This window comes from Miniopterus schreibersii (genome assembly GCF_964146895.1).
Source record: "Miniopterus schreibersii genome assembly, chromosome: 11".
In the NCBI taxonomy this organism is placed as follows: Eukaryota; Metazoa; Chordata; class Mammalia; order Chiroptera; family Miniopteridae; genus Miniopterus; species Miniopterus schreibersii.
In genome coordinates, this window is record NC_138111.1 from 44,851,706 (window position 1) to 44,864,104 (window position 12,399).

The 12,399-nt window shown below is 40.9% G+C and overlaps 1 protein-coding gene across 1 annotated transcript; it reads right to left on the reverse strand.

The window, feature by feature from the left end:
• Positions 1 to 7,929: 7,929 nt before the first annotated feature.
• INSL6 (insulin like 6) lies at positions 7,930 to 11,665 on the reverse strand (the record flags this gene model as incomplete). Its single annotated transcript, XM_081150773.1, has 2 exons — positions 7,930 to 8,255; positions 11,392 to 11,665. The coding sequence occupies 2 exons, from the start codon at positions 11,663 to 11,665 to the stop codon at positions 7,930 to 7,932; spliced, it is 600 nt and encodes a 199-aa protein (XP_081006899.1).
• Positions 11,666 to 12,399: the final 734 nt, after the last annotated feature.

A 12,399-nucleotide genomic window follows, 5' to 3' on the forward strand; every position in this document is an offset into this window, starting at 1 on the left:
TATGCTTTGGGTAGGAGTAATATCCCTCTTTTGTGGATTATCTCATTTTATCCATACAATTATGAGGTAGGTACTATTTTTTCCCCCTCATTTTAAATGTGTGCAAACTGAAATTTAGCAAGCTACAATAAATTCTCAAATCCTACATATAGAAAGAATGGATGCTGGAATTTGAACTTAGGCAGGCTGATTCCAATACCAGAGTTCATAACCACTTCACTGTGCTGCCTTTAACAGCTTTGGCAGCACACACATGAAGCAGCAATAAACTAGATAAACTTTTTGCAGTGATCCATGGCTACATTTCCCAGGTAGCAAGTTGGCAAAATCATTTTAGTTCCCAGTGGAAATTTCTTGGGTATACTTTTAGTTGGATTACTACATCTTGTGCTCTAAACTAAAGAATTTAAGTGCACAACAATTTTTTTTAAAAATATATCTTTATTGATTTCAGAGAGAGGAATGGAGAGGGAGAGAGAGAGATGGAAACATCAATGATGAGAGAGTCATTGATCAAACCCGCAACCCGGGCATGTGCCCTGACCGGGAATCGAACCCCAATCGCCTAGGATCCTAGGTCGACGCTCAACCGCTGAGCCACACCCGGCCGGGCAGTGCACAACAATTTGTAGAAAGTATGTCTTTGTAGAAGGAGCAATGTAAGGGTGACGAGAGAAAGTCGAAAGTAAATGAACTTTTTTTTGAAAGTAAATGAACTTTTAAAAATGCTTGTGTTGGATGACCTTTGACTCTAAGAGTACTCTGCCAGAAGTATTTAAATTGGACATTCTCAAGTCTAGACATATAGGTGGTTGCTTAAGGAACTGAATCATGTTTTCCAAAGTCACCGTAATATTTGCTATGTGAAGGAGGATTACTGGGGTGCGAGAAGAGGGTCAGAGATTTAGTTGAAACCATTTTACAGCTGAGGAAACTAAGTCCAAAGAAGTTACCTTAACTTTTCTACACCCCAGATCTGATCAAGAGCAAAACAGACTAGAGCCCAGCTCTCCTGACTCTGACGTATGCTCTGTATGTACCAGGGGTGGGAATGGCCCGCCTGTGGGCGCCATGCAGCCCGTGAGATCATACCGCATGGCCCCGCCAAGGCAGCCGCAGGTGGGACTCGAAATTCAATAAATCTAGGAGCTTTTTTCATAGCTAATTTTTAAGTTGATAATTTTGTATGGCCTTCGAATGATGTTATAAATATCCAAATGGCCCTTGGCAGAGAAAAGGTTCCCCAACCCTGCTATATACTAAAACATGCAAAATTACCTTATTTTTAAATAAATGAGCCTAGGTTATAAACAAATCATGAACTTATTTAATCTTTTAACAAATCTTTTTTGAGAGCTTACAGTGAATAAGACACTATGCTAAAAACTGTTAGTAAACAAAAATATTCAGATCCACAAGGGATTTTTAGTTGACAAGGGAGTAGGATGGATCTTTAGACAGCGTTACAAAGATACCTTGCAAGTATCTATGGTGGGAAATCAGAACATTAAGTAGCAGCACATCTCTACAAGGAAGTTACTTCTGATGAATTTGCAGAAGAGGGAATATGTGTAGGTAAAACAAGCAGTATCAGTTATGCATATAATATAGCAAATAGATATTTAATATATTCAAATCAAGTAAATAACCTATTTTGTATGATGGTGAATGACCCAGAGAACTACACCAAGTACAGCCATCCGTAACTATTATTCACGGCTGTCAGTTCAGAACTCTTAGGCAGAACACATCGGATTTTCTCCACAAAACACCCTTCCTTCCTAATGTACTTAGTCAGGACACCATAATCCTCTTGTCATCAGAGCTGAGCACCCTTGAGTAAAAATGTTCCATTCTTGTTTTTATCTCTCGCACCCTTTCCATTCTTCCTCCTCACTGTCTCCGTCAATCTCTTCTTTAGCACTCCCTTATAATTTCATGTCTGTTCGTTGTAATAACCTAATTACTCTCCCTACCATTTCTCATCAGTCCTGCATATCACCGTCAGGTCATTGTTCCCAGAGCACAGTTTTAGCCAGGTCACTCTTCTGCTCAAAAGCTTTTCAACTCACCCCTTTTCCTGGAAAATAAATTTCAATACCACCACCTATCACCAGAGGCAGAGCAAGATTTTAACATCAAAAGAGAGTCTGGGGTAGGGCCACCTTGTGGATTGAACAACAGGAAGAAAGTACCTTTTAAAGACACCATCATTTGATTACCTTTTCCACCTGTCTCCTTGTATTACTTTCATACTTCTTTAACTCGCAAACTTTTATTATAATATTAACAACTGTTATGTCAGTATATTTTAAGTTATTGAAAAAGTACCACTTTTCAGGAGAATTATGCTCAGGAAGGATAACTCCGTCTGCTCCCTTTTATAAACTAGGATTCTGTCTGTCATTCCAAGACCTTCAAAACATGTCCCAAACTGCCTGATCTAGATTTATCTCCCACTATTCATCAATAATAATTTTCCCATCCAGTTAGACTAGTTTATTCACCATTCACTTTCTGAAAGGATCTTGTAGCTTGGACTAGAGAGGTGGGGATAGAAATGGAAAGAAGCAGAAAAGCATGCTGCTGCTGACCTGGATGGGAGGGTGGAGAAGGGACAAATCAAGCGTGTCTCGTAGGTCTTGCTTTGAGCAACCAAATGGATGGTTGAGCTATTTATGGATATGAGGGAGGGAGCAGTTTAAAAGAATTCCATTTTGGACATGTTAAATTTGAGATGCCTGTTAGATAGCCAAGTAGAAATAGCACATAGGTAGTCATTTAAAATAATAGATACAGTTAAGGTAACTTAAAGAAGTGTTTTTAGAAAAACACTTTGCTCCCACCCCCTCCCCAGGCCTTCACCCTGTTATTGACTGTGTCCATGGGTTATACATATATGCATAGAACTTCTTTGGTTAATCTCTTCCCACCCTCCACCCCCCCTTCCCTCTTTCCTCTGTTACATGCATCAATGTCTCTGGATCTATTTCGTTTGTCAGATTCTTTTGTTCATTAGCTTCTTATTAAAGAAGACCCTTCAACTTTTCCTGTACTGCTGGTCTGGTGGTGATGAACTCCTTTAGCTTTTTCTTATCTGCGAAGCTCTTTATCTGACCTTCAATTCTAAATGATAGCTTTGCTGGGTAGAGCAATCTTGGTTGTAGTTCCATGTTTTTCATCACTTTGAATATTTCTTGCTACTCCCTTCTGCCCTGCAAGGTTTCTGTTGAGAAATCAGCTGACAGTTGTATGGGTGCTCCCTTGTAGGTAACTAATTGCTTTTCTCTTGCTGCTTTTAAGATTTTCTTTGTCTTTAACCTTTGGCATTTTAATTACGATGTGTCTTGCTGTGGGCCTCTTTGGATTCCTCTTGTTTGGGACCCTCTGTGCTTCCTGGACTTGTAAGTCTATTTTTTTCCCCAGGTAGGGGAAGTTTTCTATAATTATCTTTTCAAATAGGTTTTCAATTTCTTGCTCTCTTTCTTCTCCTTCAGGCACCCCAGTAATATGAATGTTGGGCCTCTCGAAGTTGTCCCAGAGGCTCCTTATGCTATCTTCATATTTCTGGATTCTTTTTTCTTTTTGCTCTTCTGGTTGGGTTTTTTTTGTTTCCTCATGTCCCAAATTGCTGATTTGATTCTCAGCATCCTCTACTCTACTGTTGATTCCCTGTAAATTATTCTTCATTTCAGTTCCTGTAGCTTTCATTTCAAATTGGTACTTTATTATGTTATCAATTTTCTCAGTTATTTCCTTAATAGTCTGCTTAAACATCCTTATAAACAAAATTCTGAACTCTGTATCTGTTAGCTTGCTTGGATAAATTTCATTTAGCTCCTCTTCTAGACATTTTTTCTGTTCTTTCCTTTGTGACATGTTTCTTTGCCTCCACATTTTGGCTGCTTCCAGGTGTTTGTTTCTATGTATTAGGTAGAGCTGCTATGTCTCCTGGACTTTGTAGAGTGGCTTTGTGTAGTAGGTGTCCTGTAGCACCCAGTGGCTCAGCCTCCCTAGTCACCTGAGCTGGGCCTTCTAGGCGCTCCCCTTTGTGGGCTGTGTGCACTGCCCTGTTGTAGTTGAGCCTTGGTTGCTGTTGGAGTCTCTGGGAGAAATTCCCCCCAGCCAATTGGCTGTGAGGACCAGCTGCAACTACAGCGAAAGAGCTGCTGTGCTGGAGATACCCCTGTGGATCAGGATTTACTTCAGTGGGGCTTTGATGTTCACCAAGTGCGCCCCTTGAGTGTGTCACTGGTGGGTGTGGTAGGTGTCACTGGGAGTCTGACTACCAGGTGCACTGTCTCTGGGGCCTCCTGGGAGGTGCAGTCAGCCTCTGCCAGTGCCTTGCCCAGCGCCACCCAGCATGAGCAACACAGCAAACCGTAGTTGGCTGCTACTTGTGCTGGGCTTGGAGGAGCCCAGGAGAGGCCAAGCTATGAGCCAGTGCAGCTGCCACTAGTGCCAGGCCTGGAGCCACTTATTGATAGATATGGGGAACGCTGAGGCCAGTTGCTGCTTGTTTGAGAGATTTTAGGAAAGTCCTAAGCATGAGACTCAAGAGGCCACTTGCACAGAAAAGCCCCTGGAAATGGCCTGGATGAACCTGCAGGTGGGGAGGGGCGGGGCCTCCAGGAATCACGGGGCGGGGCCAAAGGTGTGAGTCAGGTGCTAGAGATTCAAATATGGCGCCTGCCTGTGGGCTCTGTGCGGGTAGGGCTCGCCAAAGGAGCAACGGCCTCTGCCAGCCCTTCTGTCTGGAAGGAAGCTGCCCCTCCAGCTCCTGCACCAATTTCAGGCAGGTTAGTTCCTCCCAAATGTCCCAGGTTCCTTTCAAGCTGCTGCCCGGTGCTGGGGCTCAGAGGGAGCCCGTATGAGTGAGTCGTGCGCGGGCCTTTTAAGAGGAGCTGCCTGGGGCTCCCGCAGCTGCCGCATCCCTCAGCCACAGTCCCCGCTGGTTTCACAGCTTAAGGTGTGGGGTCGTCTCTTCTAGGCCCTGGAGCCCTGGGCGGGGGGCCTGCTGTGGGGCTGGGACCCCTCACTCCTCCGGGAAACCTCCCCCACCGAGGTTCCCTCCTGGGTTTAAACCACAGCACCGGGTGTAGGCCTGGGGTGCTTCTCCAATTCAGCCCCGATCCGCCCGAGTCTCCACCCCTCCTACCGGCCTCAGTGCTTCTTCAGCTCCCTGGTTGTGGGGCTTCTGTGCAGCCAGGTTTCAGGAGGCTCTGAGTGCTGGTGGTTCTGTATTTTAGTTGTAATTTTGATGTGGTTGCGGGAGGCAGCGGGTACAGCTGTTCCCTACGCTGCCATCTTGTTTCTCTCTATTGGGAATACATTTATACGTATTTTTGATGCAATTGTAAATGGGATTTTTAAAGTTTCCCTAATAGTTCATTACTGGTATATAAAAATCCAACTGGTTTCTGAATATTAATTTTGTATCCTGCTACTTTACTGAATTCATTTATCAGTTCTAGTAGTTTTTTGATGGGGTCTTTAGGGTTCTTTATATGCAGTATCATGTCATCTGCAAAAAATGAGAGTTTTATTTCTTCCTTTCCAGTTTGGATGCCTTTTATTTCATTGTCTTGTCTACTGTGCCTACGATTTCCAGTACTATGTTAAATAAGAGTGGTGGTAGTGGACATACCTGTCTTGTTCCTGATCTTAAGGGAAATGCTTCTAGTTTTTCCCCATTGAGTATAATGTTAGCTGTGGGTGTGTCATATATGCCATGGCGATTCTTGGCATCCCCTATGAGTGCTAGCCTCTCATCACTGAGAACCATAGAGATAATGAGTTTCAAGACTATCACAAAACAAGATGCTGGAGCACAGGCTCAACAGCTGTCTTAAACAGCTAAGGGAACAATCAGTATGCAAAATCTGAAAATAATCTGAAGGCCAGCCCCACAATCACCAAATCTGAGCAGACTGTGGGTGAAGTACTTAAGGAATTAACAGAAGAAAAATTCATTGTTAAATCTACAAATGAACCTATCTATGTATGCTGTGGGTTGTCACTGTCAGCTTGAAAAAGTAAGCTGAAGCCAGGAACAAGAATTGCTTTCGATATTATTACAATGATATTTGCTAAGATCCACTGTTTTACAGCATGTCTCATAAAGACACAGGGAATGTTTCTTTTTTTCTGAGATTAAGGGGGTATCAGAATAGATCAGAGAATTAAGAGAGGTAAATAGAACTACCTCTGACAAATTCAGAATTATTCCAGTGTAGGAATACTTCTAAAAGGTTATTACATGAATCACCAGTTAAGGAAAAAACACTAATAACAAGAGCTATTGTTAGCCGATTGGACTGCAATTTCTTAAATGTTGTATCTAGTTCTATTGTAGACAAGCGCACTGGTGAAATTGATTCATGATTAGAGAAGTTTAATTATAAAGGGATCATCAGCCATGCATCATTTTTTATGGATAAATAGATGCCATTGATGATGATGTTTTTCTGGAAGTATTTCAGCTGATAGATTCAGAGGACTTTAATGGAGTTACTAAATCAAATGGATTATATAATGCTGTGCATAGAGTTAAAATTATAGCTACAAACAAGTACTGTGGATTCTGCTTTGCTGTCTCCAGGTAAATAGAAAAAATACATATTTGTTTATATGCAAGATTAGATATATCAAAAATCCATGGAGATACCATTACAAAGCATAATAAAATAGATTATTAGAAGCAATTATGACATTTCCAGATAGCTTTAATGGAGCAGGCCTGAGAAATGTTTGCACTGTAGAAGGTATATTTACAATTCATGCTGATTACAAGTTTGTAGCATAGAAAGACTTCAGGAAAGCAATCAGAAGTGGCTAATTTTAAGAAGCTAGTTTAAATTGGACTATAGATTTTTGATGGCTACATAACAGACATTGACTTAATGTGAAAGTCAGATAAAGAAAATGTATGCAATGGCAATACTCTCATTAAAAGTGTATAAATAAAAAATATAATTATTTAAAACAAAATAATAGAAATATATTGTGTAGTTTATAACAGATGTGGAAATAGGAGATATAGCACAAATAGCAGAAAAGACAGGAGGGAGAATTGAACTATACTGTTGAAGAGGTCTTAAAATGCATGTGAAGAGATGTGGGCTGCAAACAAGCGAGCCACTACTAATCATTTGGAGTTTCTATTTAAGATGAAACTCATTTATCATCCTTGCCCTAAACCAATTCAAAACTGCTTTCTGGATCACTGTCAGGGGCTTTATCATTCAAGTCCACTCAAGAAAACAGAAACCAAGTGAGAATAGATCGTCACATTAATTACATCAGTACCTTCCAAGCAAAGACAGAGTATCTTGGGGAGATTTTATAACCGAAAGAGATTAATTCTTTTTAATTCCAGAATAGAAACTAAAAAGATTTCTGATCAGTTACTATAATAAAGCTCAAGGAATAAAAAGTGTTCCTACTATTATAGGAGTGATAGTTGGTTAGTTATCTTTAAGTTAGTGGCACAGATGTATTGGCATACTGGAGTGAGCCTAATAGTCATGGGCCTCAATCTGTACGTCATACAGATGGAATGCAGAACGCTCCATAATCCATTTAAATACAGTTTAAGAGAGTTTCAGCCATAAAGACAAGGATGAACAGGTAATTCTTAGATGTCTGCATGGATCATGCCATCTCCAGTAACAACTTCAAATATAAAAATTATGAAAAATAGGGGTCAACAAAGAAAATACTTAAGATTCCTATTATCACCATAAAGTATTGTCAAGTGCTTTCAAGTACATTAAGGTGTTCACAGCAGAGAACCTACAAGAACAATTACCAAATATAAGTAAATAAGTAAAAAGTAAAATAAACATATTAAGCTTTTATTACGTTAGTATAATTCCTATGATGGTTAGTACATCTCAGTCACAATTGGTGCTCCTCTTGCTTTAAGTTTTAAAAATGAATATATGGAAGGCATGCAATTATAAGTTCTTCTTCTGTACATCCTTTACGACAACACTTTTCTGAGTATCCTCTCCGTATTCTTTGGGGATGATTCCCCCAAAACAATTTCCTTAAGGTTTTAACTTTATTTGTATTTTGGTTCTGAAATTCTATAATCTCTTGAACATATGAACTGATATCTTGTGATGAGGCAAGTTCACTTGTCGTATTAGGTAGCAAGTTGTCCTTATTATACTGATACTCAGGAGGTGACTGCATCTCCAGATTGTTTGTTGCTGCTTCCTGGGAGGCAGTAGTAGAGAAGAGAAAAGCTTCTGTTGAGAGAAGAGAAAAAGTCTCCTTTATTAAAATCTTCCTCTAGCTGAAAATTTAATCATAATACTGGAATACTAAAATCAGTTAATTATTAAAAAACAAATAATCACATTTTAAATAATAAAATGTTTACTCAAAAGTAATATATATTTTTAACTAAAATACTTGTAGGCAGTGTTTTCCTATAAAAAGGCTTAGAAACCTTTGCACATTTTTATGCAAAAAGCATACTGAGATATTCACATGCCATAAAATTCAGCATTTTAAAGTATACAATTCAGTGATATTTTAAAAAAATATGTCTTCATTGATTTCGGAGAGAGGACAGGAGAGGGAGAGAGAGAGACAGAAACATCAGTGATGAGAGAATCATTGATTGGCTGCCTCCCGCATACCCCTTTCTTGGGATTGAGCCCGCAACCCGGGCATGTGCCCTGACCAGGAATCAAACCGAGATCTCCTGGATCATAAATCAATGCTCAACCACTAAGCCATGTCAGCCGCGCCAATTCAGTGATTTTTTTTAGTATATTCATAAGGTTGTGCAACCATCATCACTATATAATTGCAGAACATTTCTATCACGCCCAAAAGAAATTCCATACCCATCAGTGGTCTATTCCATTTCCCTCATCCTTCAGTCCCTGGAAACCACTAATCTACTTTCTATTTCTATGGATTTTTCCTATTATGAAAATGAAATCATACCATATATGGCCTTTTGTGTCAGGTTTCTTTCACTTAGTGTAATGTTTTCAAAGTTCCTCCATGTTGTATGTATGTGTACATACTGTATAATTTACTTATGTTTATTATCTATCTTCACTATTCTCCTAGCTTCATGAGACAGGAGCCCTTCCTGGCTCCTGAGTGAAACTGTTCATTTACCTTTATATCCCTATTACCAAGAAAAATACCTAGCACATAATAGACACTCAAATTTTGTTGAATTAATACATAGAGAGGGGGCCAGCATGGCCCACTTTTGATAATGATATCTCACAAAAAACAAATGAAGAATAGATTAATAAAGATCAAGAATAGGGGAATATGCTCAATCTAACTGAACAGGTGTCACGGATTATGAAAAGCTGGTGGTGAAACAGCAGTGGTTTCACCTGACACTCAGGCAGGATTTAGAAATATGTCAGCTTCATGAAGCCACATTTTGGGGTAGGTCTTAGAGACATGGCCCTTATGTTCAGGGTCCACTAACAAAAACTACAGAATTTCAGATTCAAGTTATATATGAGTAGCTTTAAAGGAAAAAAAAAAAAAAGCATTTTTGAATATCAGTGTACCAAACTATATTTTCCATTGTCAGAGGTACATAGATAGACCACCAGAAAATTAAAATGCTAGATGATTTCACTTATATGTGGAATCTAAAAAACAAAATAAGCAAGCAGAACAGAAACACACTCATAGATACAGAGAACATTTGAATGGTTGCCAGATGCGAGAGTGGTTGGGGGTATAAGTGAAAAAGGGGAAGGGATTTAGAAGTACAAATTGGTACTTACAGGTACAAATTGGTAGTTACAGAACATGTCAGTCATGGGGATGTAAAGTACAGCATAGGGAATACAGTCTAACGTTGTAATAACTATGTATGGTGTCAGATGGGTACTAGATTTATGGAGGTGATCACTTCATAAGTTACATAAATGTGAAATCATGGGGTTGTACAGAAGAAACTAATATAAAATTGTATATCAACTATGATTTAAAAATTAACAGCCAGGCTGGGCATGGCTCAGTGGTTGAGCATTGACCTAGGATCCAGGCGATTGGGGTTCGATTCCCAGTCAGGGCACATGCCCGGGTTGCGGGCTAGGCAGCCGATCAATGACTCTCTCATCATTTATGTTTCTATCTCTCTCTCCCTCTCCTTTCCTCTCTCTGAAATCAATAAAGAGATATTTTTTAAAAAAATGTTCAAAAAGAAAAAAAAAAAATTAACAAAATTTTAAAAAATTGTTGATAATTGACTTGATCTAACACAAAAATGTTTCCTGCTGGTACAAGCTAAATAAAAGTTAATCAACATTTCAGCTACATTCATATGTAAAAGAAATGGCATAATTATATATTCTATATTGAAATTTTATATTGGAAACACATACCTGTATCTCTCTACAACTTCTAATTTACTCACTGGAAATTAACAGGTCTGATGAAATGTTATCTTTCCTTATAGATTAAAACTTTTTAAAATTTTAATGCAAATTCATATTGATAACCTAAACCCATTTTTCCTTCTTCCATATAGTTTAAAACTATGGCTTCATTGCCACATATTATTTCCACTTCAGCAAAATGTCCTTTACCTAGTTCCCACAGTAACATGCTGAATGGGTATGACAATTCGGAAATATTGTCAGGCATATTTTTATTTCCCACAAATCTTGTTTCATTGCAGCCCTCTCCTCATTGAATTAACGACACCGTCCTCCAGGGAAGTGTGAATAATACCTGAAACAAAGGGGTCATTAATCGGCTCTGGGTTTTAAAGTTGAATTTATTTTCTTAATTAAGAAAATAAGTCTCCACAGCAGGCTTTGCCAAGAAAAGGGATTCCGAGCTCTTTTAAAATAACCAACTCGAGCTCGGACGCCTGAAAGTAAAATGTTGACTGTAGTATAGGCAGTCAAGGCACAGTATCGGACGTGAGAGAAATACCCACCCAACATCAAGTAGAAAGCGAAGGTCCTCATTGCACTTGTGGGGGAAAAGAAGAAAGAATAAGGAATAGATGGAGGAGGGCGCTAGACCCTTGTTGCTCTAAAAGCGTCATCCAACCAGCAGCAGCAGCAGCCCGGGCGCTGGTGAAAATGGGGACTCTCGGGTCCCCCCAGGCCTCCTGAATCAGAATCTGTGTACGACTGGTATTCACCAGGTGACTCATGCACTTGAAAGTGTGGGAATCACTAAATTAACATGCAAGTGGAAGGCTCCCGGGAGGCGCCTCTTTCTTTACAGGAGCAGGATAAACTGAGTTTACATGTCGGTAGGTTTGACCGGGGAACATGATCAAGATTCCATTTCTGGAGGAAGCGCACTATCTGGCCGAGCAGATTCGGGGATAAGAAAGAGAGGCGATAAAACACGCGGGTCCGTGGTTTACACGTTTACCTCCGTTCGTGCCTCTCCCCTGGATCCGGGAGTTTTCCGGCAGCTCCCGGATGAAGCTTTGAAGCTTCCTCACGGCCTGGAGATCCAGCTGGTTTTTCACGAGGCTGTTCTGGTCGAAGTGGTTCCAGTCAGCATCCCCACAGAGTTTGACTATTCCTTTCAGTAGGTGCCGGCCGCACAGCCTTCTGGCTCTTCTTTTGTGGCTCGGTTCATGGGAGCCCCACACCGGCAGGAGCCCGAGCCACAGCAAACACACGCAGAGGAGCCGCGGCATCCCTCAACCCGCCGCCCAGCCGGCCTCGCGCGCCAACGGCTGCACGGCCCTTGCGCATGCGCCCCAGCAGGCTTGCGCGTGCGCGCCGCTGTAGGCCTTCGGAGCGCATGCGCATCCTGGACCTCGTGTCTCGTGCTGGCTGGCAAGCTGCTTCCCGTAAATACTCAAACTGCCTGAAGGTAGTGCCTGTGTCTGCCCCCTGGTACCTCAGGGCCTCACGCCTAGTTGGCAGTGAAATATGCTGAAACATATGTGTATATGTGTTTTATTTTTTAATTAATTTTTTTAATTCAAAACATTACAGATGTCCCCTTTTCTCCCTATTGACCCCTTCCACCCCCTCCCCACCCCCCTCCGCAGTGTGAATGTGTATTTTAAAGTTAGATTCAAAGCTTCTTCGAAAATTTCTACCCATTCCGCAGGGAGAAACGGGCCTAGGGTACCTGGGATGATAATCTGGTTCTTTCGGTTATAGATTATAGAGGACTGCCTAGTGCCAGATTGTAACTAGCCTGGGACAGGGATCCATAGAGGAAATGCCTTCTGAGAATAACAACATTTTGTTAAATAAGGAGGGAAGGGGCAGGAAATTGTAGCGCAGTCCCTACAGGTGGCTTTGTCACTTTGAATGAAATGTTAGTGCGCCGGCTGTGAAGGACGCACCACCAGCCACAAGGGGGCGGCCGAGGCCACCTCGGGAGCAATAGGTTTAAGGACGACAAAACCCCAGAGAG